Genomic DNA, 22,446 nt, shown 5'->3' with positions numbered 1-22,446 from the left:
CCCTCCAAAGCACATCAGCGCTCCCTGAGCTCCTCTCTCTGTCACACTTGTGTCTCATAACAGGCCCATTGTTCACTGGATAAACTCTCTGAAAACTGTTTACACTAGTCATTTATTTGAATTTCAAATATTTGCGGGTTTCTTGTCTTGGAAACAAAAGCCTCAGCCTCCTCTTTGCATTCATCAGACAAAGTGACATAAATATATATATATATGCTTTGGAACGAAAGAAATGGAAATTCTGCTGATTTGCGCTGGTAGATTCTGGTAGATTACAAGGTTTTAGAAAAGGTAAACAGATCTGGACTGCAGGCAGTGAAAAATCACAGCTGAATTTCAAAAATAGTAGTTGATTTGGTTTTAATGATTTTTTATTCAAATGAAATGTTAGACATTTAAAAGTAAACCCAGCTTCTCCTGCTGTTAAGGTGCATACCCTGTTATGAACTGCAGGGACACTTGTGACTGGCATGTTTTAGCTTGGATCAGATTGACTTCAATGACAGTGACTAGAGACTTGCACAGGTATAAACTGTCAACTACTGGTACAAATAGACTGAGATCTGGTCAAAATGTACAGTTTATTTCCACTAGCCTTTATTGATTCATTTTCACCGATGTCTCCTCTATCCATATTAAAGAGCTCTAGCTTGAGCCCTTTCCAGACCTGTGAATTACTGCAGTGTCACACTCTGAGTGGTTAGCAGAATCATGGGAACGCACTTATTCAGCCCCGATGTGGGAATTAGGATGCAGTCAGTGAGACCTTACAGCTCTGGCTGTGTTAATTGAATTTTATAGGAAAACTTTTCCAGCATCGTTTGTCTTTTCACACCGGTCAGTGACCTTTGACCTTTCCTTAGTTTAAATAGAAAAATTAAAATGATAGATAGATAGATAGATAGATAGATAGATAGATTATATATATTTTTAAATTTACAGTTTATTCTTAGCATGTTAACTTCCTGTTCTGGTGTAATTTCCTCTTTCCTTTACGTGAATTTGGTATCTTTGGATTAACTGTTTCTCAGTGAACTTTACCAATATGCTGTATATGGACATTTTTGCCAAATGCAGCATAGTAGTAATAATAAATATATAATTTAATATATAAAAAAAATCACAATAAACAGAAACAAAAGGGCGTGTATTTACTTGTTTCTATAAAAAAAAACACAGATATTTTTTGTCCTCATTTGCAAAAAAACAATTTACATCCAATTAAAGCTGGTTAATTAAATCCACTCACCTCTAGTTGTCCTGTCTGCACACAATGGTGCATTTCAATGACAAACAACCACTATTCAAAACAACTTTCTTTGTTTATTTAATTATCTAACTTTAGCTGGAATAAATGCATAAATTAAACCTTACATTTTTTTTTTAGATATTTCTCATGTTTGTGACCTTTTAGATGACGACAGCCTGTCTTCAGCGGAGTCAAACGACACCAAACAAACAGGTTGCCTAATATCGTTGGCGAATTCAGAGATAATGTTGAGAATGTCAGTTATTTAAAGTTGTTCCTGTTATCAAAGGGGGCTGTGGCTGGAGGGAGGGAGGGAGGGAGGGGTGGGGTGAAGGGGCGAGGCGGCTGTTGCAGGAGCGGCTGCAGAGATGTTTCAGTGTCCACAAGTTTCCATGTGGTGATTAATAGGAGGGGGTAATGTAGTGGGGAAATGAGTAAACACTCCCGTGCTCCTGGCTTTGTGCTTCAGCGACTTGATGACAAGGGCAGATCAAGGTGAGAATTAAACAGACCTGCAAAAGAGAAGAAGAAGGAAAACATGAAGAAAAGAACCGGGGGAGGAGTGAAGCGCATGACAGAGTTGGTCACCGAGTGGGAGTACAGGGAAAGAAAAGAAAGTAAAAAAGAGCCATGCTGATACAAAAGTGGAAGTTTCTCCCCTCCACAAGAATAATTAAAGGCGCTCATGGGAGGGCAGTTTTAATTTCATGTGTAAGGGGCTAAAGATTTCATTTAAAGGAGCAGTGAGTGGAGAGGAGGTTAATAAGAGGGACAAAGCAAGGGAATGTGAGAACATACAGTGTGAGGAGGAGCGTTGGACTTTCAACCTGACACGATTTTAATTATTTAACCTCTGCTGTAAAAAGAAAAGAAGAGGTGAAATAGAATAAAGAAAGATTAACTGATTAACGGCCACGCTAACCAGTTACCCACTCATGGGGAACTGGATGAAACTTCACCCGCGGTAAAGCTAACCATACTGGCCTGACATGGTCAGCTTTGACAGGTTTTGCTTTGAAAATAGACTCATTTAGAACAAAATACTTGCAACACTTGACAAACATCCACACCATCTCCAGTAACATACCCTGAGAAGGTACAGAAGGTCAGGATGAATCCCTAAGTTAAAGCCATGGTCGGCACCATGAACACAGGAACATGAATTCAGTACTACTCCAGCATCTGACTGGTGGGCACAGGACTTGGAGAAGACATTCACCCACTTTTTTAAGCTAATTTAATTTTTTAGATCACATTTGAAAAAAGCTAAACAAGACATTTGAATTCTATAACAGTCTTTTTCAACTAAATTATCTCCATCTCTTGGCTAATATTCAGCTATATTTGTTATTTAGTGGAATTTTTAATAATAATGACTTTTAATAACATTTAAGTGACACCTAAGTTAGCAACATATGGGTGCCATGTAGTGGGCTCTATTTTTTTTGGTTTGCATTTTTTTAATGTTAGCTTGTTAACTAACTGTTTTTACAGCAACATTTTATCAACTCTGTTTGGTTAAATGATAGCTATTTTAGCTAATATTGTTTCTGTAGCTATACATTATGCTACTGATCATCTTCTATTTTTTTTTTTTTTTTTTTTTTTGTAGTTGCTCCTGGTGACACTTCATTGTCTTTGGCTCAATATTTGTTGTTTTCAACTAAATACGTAATTCTAGGACAGATGAGTGTTACAGACATATGTAATCAAAGGTACGCCTTAAGTAATAATGAGCACTTTCTACTGAGTATTTCAGTGTGGTAAAACTTTAGGATTCCTAACTATGGTCATATGGGACAGTCTGGGCAGCTGCCCACAGGGACCAGACCAGACCAGAGTGCTGCCTAATTTCTTCTTCTGAGACGAGTGAACTTGCTTTTATACGGTTGAATCTTTGCTCTTGATCATTGAATTCTCACTCCATTAGTGCTGTCTGAAGTTGATACGTTCCAATTATCATAATAAGATCAGCTTGGTTCCTCACTCCCTGGGACACTGAACTCTCTGACTGCCACAGAAATGATCAAACGGACTTTGTGAACCAGACCCAGAGTCCCAGCTGTGGGCTGATCTGTTCACTCAGGCTGAAAAAGGAACTTCAGTCCAACATGGTGTTTTTTTTTTTCAACTTCTTTTAGCACTGTGGTATAGAACTCCTCCTTTCTACTTGTCTCTATTAAAATCATTTTTGCAGTAACCATGGATCACGAGTCTAAAGTCTGGTCGTCTCTGACACAATGACAGGTTTTATAGATCGATGATACATTTTTCTTGAAAATATTTTTCCTCCTTAACTTATGTTTCATCTTTAGCTAAAGGTTAACACATTTTAAAGCTAATTTTTGGATGATATTTTATTTATTTGCTTTTTGCAAATGGCTATGTTTCCCAATAGTTTTGCTTTAAATTTAGTTAGTTAACAATTCTTCTGGGGATGTTTTTTATGTATTTATTTTAACTCTAGATGAGTTACTTCATAGTTCTCTTTAGTATAAAGTTTGAATCTACCCCTGCTGTAGAGGATGGTGACAACTACTGCACTGTAATTCAAGGATCTCTTGCCCCACTGCCCCTGCCCAATCCCTTTCTTGCATTGGCCACATTTCAAGGCTCAAACCCTATGTTTGACACGCCCATGTTATATGTTTATTAGACTCTAATGAAACACTGACAAGTTCCTCGGCACCAGGGAAGATCCGTGTTCCATTAATGGTCCCTAATGTAGCAGGGCCACTCATGAAAGGCCTGGTCCTATTGCCTATCTTCACTGCTGCTCAGTGTCCTCCGTCGTGTTTGTTCTCAGAGCCTGCATCTCTGCATCCGTCTCCCTGGAAGTCAGAAGTGTCTGGTTCCATTCCTTTCAGAGTGGACCACAGTGTTCAGGTCTGACAAACAACAGTGGAATTGGTTTATTAATCCAGGAGTCAACAGATGTTAGTTCTATAATGAATTGACTGGTTTGGTCTACTGATGTGAACAGTCCTGTCACTTAATATCTGCAAAAGCTACCAATATGCATTGCTTCTAGCCAATGATAACAAATATCACCAAAGTCCTCCTTGTGCCGGAGGTTTTGATGGGACATAGAACAGTTTTCTGTGGCCCGTATTGATTTCATCACCAAGTAGAATATTGAAGATAATTAAATTGATATAAAATCCTCTGTTTAATTCTTCCTTTTGGTGGTTAGAATAATTTCCAGGGCTATTACAAATTGTGCGTGTCTTTTGCCTAACCATTAGCTACATCTTAAGCTAACGTTCCGCTTAACTGTTGAATACCTCTGAGTTTTTTATTTGTTAATATGCTATTAACTGGCTAACGTTTTAGTATCTGTAGCCAGTTTTGAACTATTTTACGTATATTTAAGTTTGTGTTTCTTTGTTTCTGGTTTTTATGGTGCTTGGATTACCTTTAGCTATTTCTAAGCTAACCTTGATGTTAACTAAAAATACTATCAAGAGCCCTGTCACTGGGAGAAAAATACACTTTTTCCTTTTTTTTTTGACCCAGAAGAGATGTAAGTTTTGTTACGTGTTAATTGATCCCATAGAATGCCTCGTCCCTTAATTAACAAACTCCTTCACGACCTCTGGAGCAAACATGCTTTTTCTCCCCTCCTCCACTGACATATTTGCAGCCACTCGGTTAGATTTATGTTAAATGTGAGAATTTATTTTTTTTCCGTCTCAGTTCCCATAGAGAAACTGCCTCTCCCTGGAGACGCCGCCGCCTCTCTCTATTAGTATGTGACAAAACATTTGTTCACACCAGAAACAATGGTCTGTAACATCTTCTAATGTGATTCACAGTTTATTTGCAAGTCCTCCACCGTGTTCAGCACGGTGAGGCCCTCGCGGATGCGTCACACATATGGATAATTTTAAGCAGATGCATCTGGCGTTTGGCTACCGTGCCATGATTAGTTTCCACAGCGTTTGTGAGTGTGTAAACCTCCACCGACACGGATGAAATATGGCCCAGGTTCACTGGGAGTGCAGGGAGAAGAAATGTACCCCATCTGTAATACACTGTGTAGACTAATATCAGCTCCTTTTCTCTGATATTGCAGCGAGATATCGATCTGGTAAAATTGTCCCATATTGGAGCTGTCTGTTGTGATATTCATCATGCTGTCACCTCTCTGCAGCACCTACGCGTTATTAGAAACCCGGGTTTGAAGAGGTTGAAGGGTTTTAGTCTCTGAGATGTAGCAAACAATTCATCATGAGTGGGAGAGAGAGACACTGGGAGAGGGAGAGAGAGAGAGAGAGAGAGAGGATTCAGGTGAGGTGATGCTTGGCTAAGATTTATGTCCAGTCAGGCTCTACATTAAGAATTATATCATCAAGCCAGAAGACACCAGCGGCTTCACTGCTATCTGCTGAGTAGGCCTATTTGCTTTCCTGCCACACTTAAATGGACTCCTTTTTTCACTCTCTTATGAAGCATTTAAGAGGAATCTGAAGTCTGCAGCGGCGCCGTATCTCACCCACAGAGAATTATTTGTGAAACAACAACAGCAGCTTGTCAAAAGCAGTTGTCATGTTGCAGGGATTTCAGCGTGAGCCTGACAATATGTAGCCATTCAACGCCACTCATTCATCGGGATTAAAGCCAAAGAGTCCCCAGTACTTACCAGCAGTGTTTGTGTGTAAAATACAAAAGTACATTTTAGAAAACATTGGTACGTGTGATGCAAAAACAATACAGAATGAGTTAAAGGAATCCAAGATTAGAGTTTGCATTAACAAAAAAAAAAAATAATTTCTAGTTTTTCTCAGAAATTTAATATAATTTTTACCATATTTTTTAAAGATATTGTCCTTTGGCTGGGCATTTGTTGCTATTCTATTTTTATACATGTTTCTACTCCACTTTGAATTACCTTCTATGTACATTTAGCTAATTTTTTCACATTATTATTCTATTTCATATAAGATTTTTTCCTGAATAATTTTGCATTCATTTTGAGTTTTTTTTAATGTAATAGGAAACAAATTAGCCAATCATTTCTTTTTATTTCTCTCTATTTTTACTCACTTCTCTGGTTGAAAGAATTTTCTTGCAGCCTGTTGTTTTTGCTGAATACATGAATTCTATTTGTTTCATTTTTTCTACTACTTTTAGCTTGTCAAAAATCATTTGAAATTTGAAACCTTTGGGTACTTTTTTGTATCTGATATTTACAGTACTAACCACTCAGTATACTACGTCCTTTAATGCTCTAGTTATTTTAGGGAGAGTTTTATTTACCTCATTCTTTCCTGTGTTATCTGACTAATAATTCATTTTTTTCTTTCCCTGTATTTCGCCGTCAACTTGACGAACTGTGTTGCTTTCAATGCCAGTCATTCATCAGGATAAAAGTTAACAAACTGCTTCTGTTCGTGCCACCTTCAATTTGGCCCACTCCAGGGTGGGACTGCAGTTTGAGCTCTTGTTATTTCCTCCTTCAGAGATTCCTCCGGAAGGATCACAGAGATGTACACAGACAGAATCCAATTCTTCCGTCTCTCGCAGAGCAGTCGGGCTTTGATTTGTCTTTAACTCAGTACAAATGCTTGTCTGGGAATGTGCTCCCTCTGAAGTTCTCTCTTCCTTTTTCTCTCTCTGGGAAGTTTTGTGCGCTCCGTGAGCCGCAGTGTTTCTCTTGTGGTAAACAGTGTTTAAAACACAGCTGCACAAATGGATTAGGCCTTATGTAAACCCGGAACAGTTTAGGACTTTTTTTTTTTCATGAGTTCATGTTTTAAAGCTGGAGGATGCTGGAATTTCCTGGGACAAAAGAAACAATATAAATGAACTTGTAATGACCATCTTTTCTTGATACCATAAAAATATGTCTTAGCTGTTTCTGTAACAGCAAAAAAGAAGAAGCATAAGTGGGAGAGGGGAAGGATCAGCCCAGAAACAGACTGTAAAGTTAACATCTCTAATTAATTAAGGACTTTTTTAATTACATTTGTTAAATTTTATAATTATTTAATGTTAGGATATGAAAGTAAATTCGCAGATTTGTCCTAGAACAATTTTTTTATATATATTTCTTTTTTTTTTTTTTTAATTAGAATCATTTTGATCTTGCTTCAAACTACTTTGTAGCGACGTTTTAGCTAATTTAATCCAACCTTAATCACATGTGGCCCACAATTGTTTGGTCATCTTTTAGATATTTTTTCCAAAACATTTTTTGTTAATATTTTTAGCTGTCTTTTCAGCATTTTGCGCAAGTGCGTGCTCTACGTCTTGGAGTAAACTGACACGGTCGCAGAAGAGCTGTTACAGTGGCACAGCAGAGGACACTCGGGGGAGCAGACACTGTTAGTTATGATGTAGAAATAGTGAGAGATGGTGAGAAACACAACTCCAGCCCTAACCTCAAATTGTACTGTGCGCACACACACACACACACACACACACACACAGAGGGAACCAGAACAGACAGGAACAGTTATTTTTCCAATTACGTAAACATTTCTTTCCCTCCCCAGATCCTTTCTGGACTCCTCCAAGTATTTACTTTTCATTAATTATTAAAAAAAAAGAGGGAAAGAAAAAGGGAGAAAATTAGAGTTAAAAAAAGAGAGAGAAGATAAACACTTGATAATTGTTGTTTAATGTTTCACACAGGATTCCAATCCTCGGTGCAATTAATGCTAATCACCACTGACTTCCTGTTTAGTTTGAACTGAGAGAATGTTTGTGTGTGTTTTTCAGCCTCTGTCTACGTGTTTGACTCTGTCTCTCTTCCTTTAACCCAAACATGTCCAACATCAGGCTCTGGGACTTTTATTTGTCCATTATTGTTTTCTGCCAGTAATGATTACTTTTTAGCCTTTTCTGAACAATCTTTTTGCTACATGCTTAGCTTTAGCTTTAAGGTTTAGCTATTTTTCAATATTTCTTTTCTTTATTTCACTTCTAAAAAGTCTAAAAAAGTAACAGAAAAACTGGAGTCAAATTTCTGGTATATGCTTTGATGCTAGGCTAATGAAGCTAAAACTTATTCTATGTTTTATTCATTAGTGTTATTCATTAAGCCGATTATGGGATATCTTTGGTTATATTTTTGCTATGTTCTAGGTATATTGTATTTGGGTCAACACTTACTTAAAGAAACCTTTATCTTTATCTTTACCAAACTTTCTTTACCTACCTATAAAGTTATCTTGTAGCTAAAGACGTTTTTTTTTTTTTTTTTTTCTAACAAATCCCCGTGTCAGCTGTCATAGAGCACATGATTAGAAAAGCACAAATGCTTTATAGAACCATGTCGGAAACTGAGTTGCTTGTTTCTTTGACCTCTCCCTACTTTGCTCTGCCTTCCCTTCCTGCTCCAACTCTGCTGTTAGTCACCGCGTCTCCTCATGTTATGATTACATCACCCTGTTCTGTCTGTTGTGTCCATTTAGAGCTGAAATTAATCACATCCGACAATCTGCTGGTGCTATTCCCCCAGTTCAAAAGCTTCAGTGCTGGGAGAGTGATGTACTGAAAGAGAGATGCAGGGCATGAAGCATGGAAGAGGCTCTCACCATTTGTGGAGTACAGTATATTAATTGGTTATCGGTTTTTGATTTCAGAGTCATTTAGAGTCAATCGAACGCATAATTTTCCGCCGCTATTGTTCTTTGGGGTTTGTTAATTGTCACCCCACTGGCGGAATTAAAAGCAAATTAAAAGCCTTAACTATTGACTCCATCTGAAGTCACTCTCCACAACAATTTCACAAAACAATGGGGAGGATTAATGAAAATGCAGCTTGATTTCTGTTCTCCAAAGCTTCTGCTATGGGGAACCAATTAACTACCCTTCAGGATGACTTTCACTTCTAACTGCCGGTCTGTTCCACTGCCAGAAACTAGGATTAATTCTCAATTAATCCCTCCACCAGAACAACCCTGCCTTTGTCTGTGAGGTAGGACATGAGCGTACAAACACTGAGCTTAGCCCCAGTCTGTTTGGTGGAGGAACTGCACCCCTGCTAAGATTGATACACCCTGTAGACTGGCTCTCCTCAAGCTGAAAATAAGAGCCATTAAATGGGAATGGTTGACAATGATTTTTGTTTTAGGATTTTGAGCTTTATTAGCCATGCATATTAATGAGTCAATTAATTCTGTTGGGCCTGATGAGTGGTCTGTTTGTTTTTTGCCTGACCTTTTATCTTAGATGCGTTCACGCTCTGTTTGCTTTAAGCACTTGCTCCATACTGTGTTTCCCATCGCCTCCTGTCCAAGAGGGGAGTTTTTATGTGTTTTGTAGCACTGTGATTCTCCACGAGCCGTGGATCTGGAATACCTGGACGGCGTGCTGTAAAACTGGGCAACCAAAAAAACAAACATATATTGGTTTTTATAAGTAAAAATGGAAAGAGTTTTATCATAGATGTAATCATTTCAAAAGGTGACTGATTTTATTACTAACATACGTTAACACACATGGTTTGACAAAAAGGTGGTCTCTTTGACTTGGAGGTTTTTTTCAATTACTTTTCAATTTTCAATTTTATTTAATTCTCCTTGTTGGAGTACACGCAGGTAGAAAACATTAAAGGATTCATAGACAACTTCAAAGGAGTCAGAATTAGTAGAACCTGTAGCACTTACTATTCTGATGTCTTTGATGACTTTGATGGGGTTTTTTTTCAAGCACTTCACACTGTCTTTAGATATCTGTTTTACGGTGCATATATTGGAGACTGACAAAATCCCAACTAAAGAAACTCAGTACAATAACAGTATTAATCCAACTATTTTAACTGACAAACATTTATTGTTGATAATAATAATAAGCAGTAATCTTGAAAGTAATAATAATATTTAAACTCTGAAATTAGTGGCAATTCAAGTATCATTTGTGTTTTTACGGCAGGCAGAACATTTGGTCAGCCATTGCCCCCCCCCCCCGCCCCCCAGCCGTGCCTATGGCTAGAACAATCACGTTCTCTTTTGTTTTCTCCCTGCCATTCTCCCCCCCTCACCCGTGTACCCTTCCCCCTCTGCCTCTGTCAGAATGCCTTCTGGATGCATCTCTCTCTAAATGTGACAGGAAATATGCTATTATAGCACGCAGAATATTTGCCTGATGGGATTTGCAATAAAATTACTACATTTCCTTTCCATTAGGATCACTAAAACCCCCTGTCTGTAATTTATGATTATCCTGGCAAAAAGACATGCTATATAAAGACATACATAAAGACTAAAGTAGCCTCCAGTCCACATTTAACCCGTCCTGCTTTCAAAGTTGGTTGAGAGGACAGGAGAAATAATTGAAAAGTGCAGCTGGACTGTGTACAATCTTGTAAAGGGATGCCTAGAAAATGAGATTAATCAGTGCACAGACATTGTGGGGAAAAGTTTGCAGTGAATGCCTGACAGTCGTGCTCTTTCTCTCATTTCAAATGTTGGCAGGCTAGCAGGCAGCTCCAAGGGAAATGCGCTCCTTTCATACTTGAGTAATTGATGAATTGTATGCAATATGCAAATGAGAATCCATAAATCTTATGAATGACAGCTTAATTTATGTGAGCCTTAATGAATGCAGGATTAGATTTTAATTAAATATCCTCAAAGGCACCCTGACTGGGTAAGTTTTTAAAGCCTTGTTTTGAAGACTTGTTTCATATGCATCGCACTTCATGAAAAAGAGAGATCAGTCAGAGCGGTTAGATGAAATTTTCCCTCGCAGTTTCAAGATAAGACCTGTTCTGTTTTCTGCTATCCAAAGGCACTCGCAACTATCTGGCATATATCTACCAACAATCTCATTTAGGCGTTCCTGGAACTGCTCGTCCTCATACGTTTGATTAACTACATTTACTTTTAGCGCTATCTGATTTTTAACATTTGGTACAGTATCTTTTTAATTAAGAATCATCCATTAGGCATGGAAAAGTCAACCAATTAGGCTTTCCTCATCAGTTCCTCCGATGTAGAAAGTGTGCTTACTCATTATCAGAGTCTGTTGATGTGATACTAAACAATCTCCGACTCTGTAGTTATGGGGACGTACAATTATGAAATCAGCTTTTAACATTAACGATGCATGGGAATAATCAGCAATTTATCGTGTTTTAGATCTTTTTAGATTCTATTTCACAGCTGAGGGGCTTCAAATGGTGCTAATAGAATGTGATTACAAGAGTAAGCTCTTTGGAGCTACTGTACCAGTGGTTTTATTGTCAGGACTGGCTGGTGGTTTGAAACTGGCTGGTGAAGCAGTTTGCTGTGTGAAAAAGAACTACAGCCACTTTTGAGTTCTTACAAGTTATGACTTTTTTTCAGAGATCTAAGAATGTCAATTCAATATATGTTTTATAATCTATAAAAACTACTTTGGTATGTACTTTGTCTGCTAGCCCAATGGAAGGTCCAAAACCTCCAGGTCCTAAACATTAAGATAAAAAATTAAATTCTGACTTAAGGCTTACAGTAGTATCTGAGACAAACTTCACACTGATAACCATCAGATTTAGTCCCAACCTTAACAAAAATGTACTCAACCTAATTTATTGCTGGGAATATTATATGGCTTGAAGTATCAAAGCCAAATTGCAAAAATGATAAACAACATTAAAGGAGTCTTTGAAAACATTAAAGGAGTGTTTAATTCCTTTATTGGGCTTTCTCAGTTATAAGATTTAGAGCAACTTCCCCTTTGATTTGTTCTATGTCTCCTTTGGTACAATCATAGAATTTGTCATTTTTTGTGTTTTGTCTAATAGTTTTCATGTGCTACCGGTGCTTGTGCCATAACTAGCGCTGTGGTCATTTCAGAGGAAATGCTTGTACATTTTAGACCTGTGAAAATGCTGAGAACAAAGTCAAAGCTTTTCTAGAAAATGTCTTTTTGGCTCTAATCCTCTTCCATATCAGTGTGATAGTCTCATCCACCGTGGTTCTAATCATGCCTGAACTTAGATGAAGACACCAGGAATGGCACCCACTCTACTAACTTTCCTACTGATCTCAACTCTCTGCACATTAGTCCACACGGGGATCAGAGCACAGACAGCACTTTAAAGGGGGTTTTAGTGGGATTGATGCTAACTCTCTGGCTGCTTTGATTTCACACCATTTGATCTGTGATATATTGTTCCGTAACAAAGGTTCACAGTTTGCAGGCGGATGCAGCTGTTCCTACCCCTAATAAATAAAAACTGTGGGTGTTTCCCCCCCCCCCACCCTCTTAACTGCACTGAAAAAAAATGACTGTAATCCAACTATCTGGATCAGATAAGTGTGATGTTGGCTACCTGTGCGAATCGGTGTTTGACAGGTGCAAGGGGAAGCTGATTGAGATAATCCAAGAATAGGTTCAATGCAAATACAGATACAAGATGGGGGTGAGGATAGATGGAGGCAGGGGGAAGATGGATGACTGAGTACATTCCCATGTATCACACTGTGAGTCTAAGATCATGATCATCACAACCAAAAGACTGTCAAGGTCAGCACTAAATATAAATCATCTTTTTTTTCTTCCCCCTCAGTTCAGTTGAAGGAAACATATATTCCTGTCATTTTTACTGTTCACTAAATTGCAGTATAAAGAAAATATATTATTGCCCCTGATAGGAAGGTGTAGTTGCATATAACATTAATGTAACAGAATATTTATTAGTTCTTAAATAATGCATACAATAAATACTTTGGCGTTAAAGAAAAAATAGGAAAAATATATTCAATTCATATAAACTTGAAAAAATAAGACATAAAAACAGAGCAAGTTTAAAAAAAAAGATCACTATAGTTTTGTTAAAGTTGCCCCTGTTGTTAGGGTAGACAGGACATTTTGACCGTATTAGCCCTGTGTCTTTGTCTTTAAGTCTGTTATGTTAATCGTTTTTTGATTAAACCCAATGCAAAAACAAAAAAAGCCTAAACACAGCATATTTGAGGCCCCTGATGGTCTGAGGCCCCAGGATTTCTGCCTGACCTGGCACTTTAGAAGGTAAGAAGCTGCCTTTGTTTTATCAATAAGACCTTGTTTTCATGGCTGGTCACCACCTCGGCAAACCAATCAATGGGGCATGCTCCGCTATCGCTGGGAGAGAAATGAAAAATAAACCCCAGATAATCCTTCAGTTAAAAGGTTACTCGGGGCGATAAAAAGCTATTTTGTTAATTTATTTACTCTCTGCACGGCAGAGATAAAGAAAAAGGCACAATTAGGGAATTCTAGGTGAGAGATTTTAAAAGGGCAATGACATTGGGTTAATATTTTATAAGGCCTGATTGGCAGAGACCTGAAGAGGCCTTTTGTTTACACAAGCCCCAGACGGAATGATTCACTCGCTTGTTTTCCCACCGACCGGGGCGGAAATGGAATAAATATCTTCATCCTTTTTACCTTTTTAGAAGCGTCAAACAAAAGGCAGAGATAAAAGGTTAATGGCTCAATCACGGACAGCAGGAAATAATCTTCTGTGGTTTTTTTTTTTCCGGCAAACTGGGCTCCCAGACTGTTGATGTAATCCCAAAATATATACAAAGATGCGGAGTGTGTGTGTGTGTGTGCGTGTGTGTGTAACCAAATCCACTAAAGGGAGTGCGCTCACTTGGGCTAAACATTACATTTGTGGTTTCAATTGATTTATAACAGATCATAATCGCTGCATTAACGTCGTTCTGGGTAATAAGATCTCAGTCACTGTTTCCGTCGGCAGAGAAAAAAAGAAGTGTGATGGTGAAATGTCAGAACTTCTTTTTTTCTGCAGCGAGATCTAAAAACCTTTTCCCTGATATCTCATACCTATCACCTTGTGTCGGCTTCCTGTAAACTGGGGGTGAGAACATGAATTTAATTATTGTGCTTTTATTGCATTGCAGCGCTGAAACTGGACTCCTGTGTGTATATATGTGTGCGAGTGTGTTTTAGTGTAATGTTGGGGGCCAGTGTGTAATCTGATTGCCTGTGTAGCGTTAGTGTGTTGGATCAGTATCAGGTTCCAGCCCCGACTCTGCTGGGTCAACACTCGGCCGAGGCCATTAAAGGAAGTCTGGTTCAGGGAAAGTTCACCGCTATTTTCTTTTCACCATGGCAGCAAAACAAGAAGGAAAAAGAAAGACTGAGACAGAGAGACAGAGAGAGAGAGAGAGAGAGAATAGATTTGTAACATATTTGTGGCCCCCAGCTTCAAAGCTGGCGGGGCCTATTTTGTTTTTCCTAATTTGAGACAGATATTTCAGGGTTCCTGTGTATCTTTAGTACAAATAAAGTCCAAATTAAGCTGGGAATAACATTCTATCCTGATTGACCTCCAATACTGAAATAATCTTATCCAAATACAAACCCAATTTCCAGAATAGTCTGGTCCGATGACTCAGTAAAAACAATTAGAACTTAGAAACGTCATTTTATTAAACAAACACTAGTCTATGAATTGATACATTCAAAACATTCCCCACAGAGCTGGACCAAAAGGAGCTTAGAGATGTAAGATAACAACGTTGGGTAAAATATGAACATCCATCAGGGGTTGGAAACAGATATAGAACGGAACACAAAGTACTCTGTTACTTATAAAAACAATGTTTTCAGTAAACAGCTCCAAATAAAGGTTTAAACCAAGTATTTTTTTGCGTGTCAGGACCCGTCCCAACTTTAGTGGGAATAGAATCTGTTTTTGTTCATTGTCTGGGAAAAGGGACACAAAAATAAGAAAATAAACATCAGATAAAGAATAAAAACACAGCAGAATTCCAATCATAATCCACTTATTCTGTGTTTTTCTTTGCCTCTCTCTCTTGCAATAATGGCCTACTTTGGAGGGGTTTCTGTGCCAGGCTATTTAGGGAATCAGCATCTGCTGCTTGATAAATAGCCTGGCTCTTTTGTTTGAGGCCAGGTTGAGTTCCTCACTGGACCCAGCTTATTAGCCTGGAAGGCTCTGACCAGTCCGTCGCAGAACTGTTTTAGGACTTAGCATCGTTCTGCAGCTTTGGCTGGTTCACAAGGAAGCTATATTTCATCAGAGTGTTGTGGGACCAGGTGCCAAACAGATGCAAATCACAACAAGTTTTTGGAAAATAATAGTGACCATTCCGTATTTGAACCTTGACAAACACCCACGTTCCCTTTAATATTTATGTATTTGCACAAAAACACACACAAAAATAAATTAGAAATAAATTAAAAAAACTCAAGGTCAGAGTTTTGATACATGAATAATACAATATTAGCCAGATACAACAAAAAATAATAAATATGCCTAAACCAAAATGGTTAATTGTTAGCAACATTTTACTAGTCTTAAATCTTAAAACAAGCCACTACATTAACCAAAAGATCACTGTATTGGAATCTATTGAAAACTTACTGCAATTAAAAGCCATCTATTCTAGAATGAATTGTGAAACAATACCGCAGGTTTAGTCAAATATAGCTAAACGTTAGCATACATTGTAGAATAGCTTGGTGTTGGCCTACAATTAAAGTAGATTTAAACTAAAAACAAAATAGAAAAAGAAAAAGCAATCGTTTGAATAAAGGAAACATGTTACCCAATAGAAGCATAAAAACAATAAAGAAATCTAGAAGATATAAGAATATTATCAAACGATAAGAATAGGTCACCCAGGAAAAGCTCATGGTTTACACTTTAAACAGCAAAATGAAGGATTGTGAATAATTTGTAGAGAGACTGTACTCAAATGTTAGTTAAAACTACACTAAACGTTTCAAAAAAGTTAGAGAGTTAACATACAGAATATGACAAAGGAAAGTTGGAATTGGACACAATTTCTTGAATTCTGTAAAATCCTAAACCCCAGTACGTGCCCTTAAACAAATTAGTGATAGTTTGGAGTCCCTCTGTCCTTCTGTTCCACCTTCTCTGACACCATTTAACATTGATGTGACATATTTTTTTATCATGCGTTTGAGAGCTCTTTTTGTCCTTTTAGTATTGTTGGTATAAAAGAAAATCCTTTTACCCGTCACGTAGCCTCCATTGAGGTCTTTCATAAATAATTCAGCCGGAGCACAAGTGAAAGTGATGACAGCAAAACTGTCTGCGATCCCCCCTCCTCATAAGATCAAAGAGGTGCTTCTATAGAAGTAGGAATTACATCTGCAGACGTTTGTGGCCTGAGCGACCGGTTCTTCTTTTCTTTTTTTTTCTGCATCCTCTCACTTTTCCGTCATCTCTTCTTCCTCCTCCTACCTACAATACTGCTACTTCCTTCTATCACTTGTGTGTTTTCCCTCCAAAGGGACACAGTTGAGTGAAGGTTTGCTTTTAGTGGCTAAAACCTCCCGAGCTTGTATACGAGAGAGTCAGCACATTCAGACAGATAGAGCGGTTGCACTCTATTAGCAGAACTGAGGTAAATAAACCTCACAAGACACGGCTGAATAAATTCAGCCACTAAAGGCTGCGCGGTGTCGCTGCTAAAACACTGCACGGCCCTGTAGATGCTGCCGCTGGGAAATGAAGTGAAATGTACTGTAACACAAACAGTCTCGTGTACTGATAAAGTGCAGAAGGAGAAATCACTCTGTAAAGAGCTTATTATTATTCACAGTCCTTTTATTTGTTTCATTCCCGGCCTTTATTGGCACCAACGGCGTTCGTTTTGTTTTGTAGGCGTTCTGTCAGTTATAACAACCAAATTACAGCCATTACATTACAACAGATGTGTTTCAAAAGAGTGATTTATCTGGTATTTAATTAAAAGAATTTTTTTTCTAGAACCGACACAAAACCTTATTAAACCTAAAGTTAAAATGGCTCCCACCTGCCTCAATTGAAAATATGTTTTAATTCAATTTTCCCTGCAAAACCAGGTTTTTATTGGACTGAAACAGTCATGAGAACGTGTGATTTTAAACAAATCGAATCTGAATTCTGATTAATGATTTTTTTCTTGCCACAACTTTGACATTAAAAACATTTCACCCATAGTCCTAGATCCATAGTCGGAGTACCAAACCTGGTACTATTATCAGGTCAGAACAAGTATTTTGGTTTCAAAGCATTCTATATATTAGTTAAAATTAAAAGATGAGCTAATTGCTTTTACTCAGTTGGTAGAATCAACCAGAAAAACTTCCTGTTGCCAAGGGTTGCATCAGGAGGGTATCTGAGATAGAAACACATCAACCCCTGAACAAAGCAGGAAGTGAAGGTGATGGAATATTAGTATGAGTTTCACTTTCCCAAAGACTTTCTAACTGACCAGAAACAGTCCATGGACAGTTTCTGGTTAGGATGGTAACTCTGTCTTTAAGGTGACCCTGACAGACGGTGCTCAGGCCTGCTCAGTACAGCATGAAGTTCCACTAAACTTGGAGGTCGTCCTCTTGGGCCGTAGCTCAACACGTCCGTCCCAGTTCTGGCTTCAGGTCCTGTCCAAATTTAACATAAAACGTCCCTATATTTGTTGAGTTTCCTTTCCATAATTACACTACGGAAACCCTGTGGTGATGTGAAGATGGATTGGACCTCTGCGATGGAGATTCATAACTGGAGAGAACTCAGTGTCCTGGTTAAGCTTCAAAATGGACTATTGTATGAGAAATAATGTATGAAGCCCAATATGTCACCAGTGTCAAGTCGCCATTATTCATCTTCAGCGGAGACGTGCCGCTGCGTGTTCATAAAGAATGTAGCTCCATAGGATCGCCTCATTATTTGCTCATTGTGTTCTTTGTTTTTTTTTTCTCTCCCGGCCCGTAGGCTTCTGCTTGTAACTATAAGCCAGCAAAGTAGGTATTGATTGCAACTGGAAGCTGTATTAATAAGTGAATGAGTAAGATGTGTGGAGAGTCAGGGGTGTATCTGCTTTGGAGGCCCTTTTCTCCTCCACAGTCAGGTGGCACGGTCATTTATCACGCCTGGATCTGTGCCCCTCGTTTGGTGTAATAAAACTCCCCCATCAGAACCGTCCAACAGGTCTGAATCACTCTGTCACACCACCTTCCAGCTAAGGCACGCATTAAATCAAGCAAGCAGAACATTTCCTAAGGCAGCCATTGCCTTTTAATTTCCTGAAGAACCTTAAAATATCATTCATTACCAGAACTACACATATTTGGTTTTTAAAAGTCTCATAAATCAATAGTGGCCTGACTGCAATAATTATAACAAGTTAACATGTAATTTCCAGGCCGAGGGCCGCGCGCTGGATTTTTAGCATATGCAAACGAGGCAATTCAAATAGTGTGGGGATATTAATACGGAGGAACAGGTAACGAGGTGCGGGTTATGAATTATGCATCAAAAAGTGGTTGATCTTCAATAAAGGAAATGAATTCAGCGTGTAATCTAATTAGTTATGGAAGTCTATTATGTGGAGCTGCAGAAAGCAACTGTCCTTGAAGAAGAAATTTATTTACAGTACATGTTGGCTCTTTGCAATAGATTGCATTCTGCAGTTCTTTAAATGTTAACACCGCCCGCTGCCCCCACACCTCCACCTCCTTCCTCCTCCTCCTCCTCCTCCTCTTCCTCCTCCTCCTTTACTGCGCTCACCCACAGTCTCCTTCGTCTTCTGTTTCAGCTCCAGACCTGGTCGACCTCCGAAGAGGACCCAGAGCGTGACATCTCCGGAGAACCCCCACATCATGCCCCACTCAGTCCCAGGGCTCATGTCCCCTGGCATGATCCCACCCACAGGTATGGTTGAGACGACACAGGACGTATTAGCACCTGAGTATTGACTGTTTGCACTAACACTCACAACATTTTGTTTAGGCACAAAAAAGATGAAGTTGAAAAGGATTCAGAAATTGAAATGTTATATTTTCAGGGTTTTTTTTTTTTTCAGCAGAAGTATCTTTGTTTGGATCTTCCCTCTGTTCCCCTGTCTTTCTACCATTTGCAAGAAAGACAGAAGGAACACAAATATCAATAATAGAGAAACTAAGAAAGGAAAAATATCACATTTAGAAACTACACACATTTTTGATTCGATTTGGAAAAATAAAATTAATAAATAAAAGTGTGTGCTTCAAATTTCAAAGCTTGGTCGTCAAGAAAGCAGTGCCAGTACGGAACTGTACCAATCTTCAGATGTTTGAATCCCAGTCTGATGACATTATCATGTCAATCTGTTGACGAAGCAGGTAAGATCCCTTCATGTCAATGTAAACCTGAACTCCACAACACTCACAGCTGCATCTGCTGGTTCTCAGCCAACGGCTCAGTCTTGGTGACATCAACAAACCAAGACACACACTCTCTCTCTCTCTCTCCCTGTCTCTCTCTGTCTCTCTCTCTCTCTCTCTCTCTCACCCTATGATCATCCTCCCTCCCTGTGGCTCATCTTCTAAATGGCAGCCAGTCCAATGTGACACATTCACCCAGACACCAGCAGCTCCATCACAAAAAAAATAAATAAATAAAATAAAACCTCATTCACTGCTGCTCCTCAATCCCTGCAAAAAAAAAAAAAAAAAAAAAAACAGGAGGAGGAGAATAAATTGAAGTTGAGATCTTTTCTCCCAGATTATTACAGTAGATGTTGCACATCGCCCTGAGTGAATTCTAATTAGTGCGATTAAATCCACTCCAGCAGTAATATGTACATAGCAGCAGTGACGCCCAGAGCAGGTTTATCACCAGAAGAATCAACAACAACAAGAGCCGGTGCCCAAACTCACCCTGGGGCCACGTCTTATTGCAACTAATGCTTTTGTTCTATTTGAGGCTGCCTGCATTGTGACTGCTTTGATGTTCCTGGCTGCTATTTGCATATTCTGCCCCTGATTTTGATGTGTATTTAAATGATATTGTTCCGGCGAAAGGAGATCTTGGAATGCACATTAGCTGTACAGTACACTCCAAGATTGGGATTAAGATTCCTGGTCGACCCCCGCTGGGAGGAAAATTTGGAGGTTTAGAGAAGCTAATGTGCAGGAGATAAACAGTAAAGATGGAAAACAACAAGCGAATAATTAAAGGACAATTTCAAGTAAGACTGTTTAATTTAATAAAGTTGGTTTATAAAGTGGGCTAAGACGTTTTGTTATCACTCCAGATACTAGCAAATACTTGTTGGAAAATAAGTAGATGAACAGAAAAAATTAATAATTTTACAAATTATTATTTAAAGGTAATAATGTATATATATATATATTTGTTGTTATTTTTGTCTGAATATGCAAATTACAAGAAATATTAGCAAAACATTTTTATTAATCTTGATGATTTCTATGGTTTTCATTTTCTTCACAGCTACAGTTTGTGACAGAATCACAAACAAACCATTTCAGTTACCTTGTGTATTTGTTAAGGTATTTGCCTCATGTTTGATAATATCTATTGTCTTCATCATACTTAGTTTAGCTGTTAGTAAATATATTTATGTGTTTTAAAAGTCATATAATTTATTTTAATCGTGGTGAACCCAACTCTGCTCGCTCCGTACCATTCAGTCTGATGCAGTTTCACTGCTTTGAACAGAGGGCGTAGCGTGAGGTCATTGTGTCTGTGCTGCAGTAGCAGGAGGGTGAAGTGAAAGGCTGCGGTGAACACAGAGGAGGACAAAGTTGAGAAGGAGACGTGTTATTTAGTGGAACATAAAGCAACAGAAAAGGCCTTTTGATATCCTCCTCTCTGAGCCCACAGGGAGTGTATGATCTTGACATTTAGTCGGGCTGTTCAAGGGGGCAGAGATAAAGTAATTGAGGTTTTTTTTTTTTTTTTGGTCTTTTCACAACTGCCTTAAAGCTGCCTAACTGTGGCCAGACTCCACTCATTCATCATTTTATGCCTTATAATTAACCCATTTCTTGTTTTTGATGATGGCATTAAACGTTAAACGTCAGGGAAGTGAGAGATTATGACAGATTGATAATGAAGTGTAAATGACCACACAGAAGTTAGCATTTGGCTAGGTCACTAATTGATCGTCCTGCCACGTCTAAACGATCTGATTGATGATAAAAGCCCATCAATGAGAAAGCGTCTTAAACAGTTACACTGTCGTGTCGTGTTGCATTAGTTCATTTTCCTCAGATGAGCAGACGGAGCGCGAGCCGAGGACGGCGGGTTCTTTCTGCAGTTTTGCTGCTTTTACTCAACAACACTGCAGCAAAAAAAAAAAGAAAAAAGAAAAAAAAAAAACAGAAATGATCTGGTCTTATCGTGGAATAAAAGTCCTGTTAAAATGTCACAGTGACACCAAGACAGAACTTTCATTTTGACCACGTCTTGACTTGTGGTTCATATCTTTAGCAGGAGCTTTTTTTACTTAGCAAAAACAAAAAAAAAAAAAAGAGTAGAAGAGTAAACAGTGTTCAGGATTCACCAATCAAAAATCCAGCTGACTATCAGATGGTACACACATGAGATCAACTAGATTTCTTTTTTTAATTTTTAAAAAAACCATGGAGCATCGACATCATCAGAGATTTTGTGGCAAAAATTTGCTTTTTTTTTCAAATGAGCTTTTAAAAACAGAAACTGTGTTGTAGTCTGAAATTAATTTTAATATTTTTTTGGCCATCTTTTTTTGTGGCAGGTGATGCCTTTTAGCAAACTGAAAACAAAATAATTTACAATTTATATTTTTAGAATTTCACAAAGTCGTCCTGCACAGAAAATATATTGCTGCAGCTAAAACTGCTTTAAGAAGGTATAGTAAAAGGTGTGTGTACTCTATATTAAAGTAAATTTTTCTTAATGAACGTTGACATTGTAAATCTTACTGAAAAAAACAAATCAATTCAAATATCTCATCCTCACTCTTTTATATTAGAAAACCTGTCGTTTGTTGACTTTTGATTTTTACTAGACTTGTATAAAAGGGCTTCACTGCAGCCGTTTGAAGACTTTTACTGCTGGACTTTTGTTTGCCTTGGTTCCATAATGCCAACTGTGATCAGTAACTGTTTCTGTGCAGCATTAGACATGGACATTAAACAGACAGTAGAGACAAATCAGATTAAAGTGAATGACCATATTCAACACGGCGAAAAGCTGTCGTCTTCACACTGTGGAACAGGAGCACAGGAGCCTATATGTGAAACACATTGTTAACATATGTATCTTTGCCCTTGACACCGGCTCCATTTAGAAAAAAGGACATCTTAATATGCTTAGCTTTCCATTTCAGCATATACTCTCATCATATCTGTGTGTGAGTGAGTGTGTGTGTGTGTCTGTGCACGTGTGAAATGAATGTGTGCACGGCTTTGCCACATGCCTAGAGGTGGGTGTCGGGTGGAGGGCTGGTTGC

At 38.4% G+C, this 22,446-nt stretch overlaps 1 protein-coding gene across 19 annotated transcripts in view; it reads left to right on the top strand.

The window, feature by feature from the left end:
- The window catches only part of dachd (dachshund d), a 182,601-nt gene that overhangs the window by 93,754 nt on the left and 66,401 nt on the right, over positions 1 to 22,446 (top strand). For 16 of the 19 annotated variants that reach the window (XR_001761270.2, XR_001761271.2, XR_003052200.1 and 13 more), the window contains exons 4-5: positions 18,766 to 18,881; positions 19,229 to 19,330. Coding sequence is in view for 15 of the 19 variants with exons in the window: in XM_017039797.2 (XP_016895286.1) it covers positions 18,766 to 18,881; positions 19,229 to 19,330 (218 nt within the window). In the remaining 4 variants the exon portion in view is untranslated. The remainder of the gene's footprint in view (positions 1 to 18,765; positions 18,882 to 19,228; positions 19,331 to 22,446) is intronic. The other 3 variants (XM_025063852.1, XM_025063856.1, XM_025063854.1) reach the window with 1 other exon arrangement.

This window comes from Cynoglossus semilaevis, chromosome 16 (genome assembly GCF_000523025.1).
Source record: "Cynoglossus semilaevis isolate Cse_v1.0 chromosome 16, Cse_v1.0, whole genome shotgun sequence".
NCBI lineage: Eukaryota > Metazoa > Chordata > Actinopteri > Pleuronectiformes > Cynoglossidae > Cynoglossus > Cynoglossus semilaevis.
This window is presented reverse-complemented; position numbering and strand designations above follow the sequence as displayed.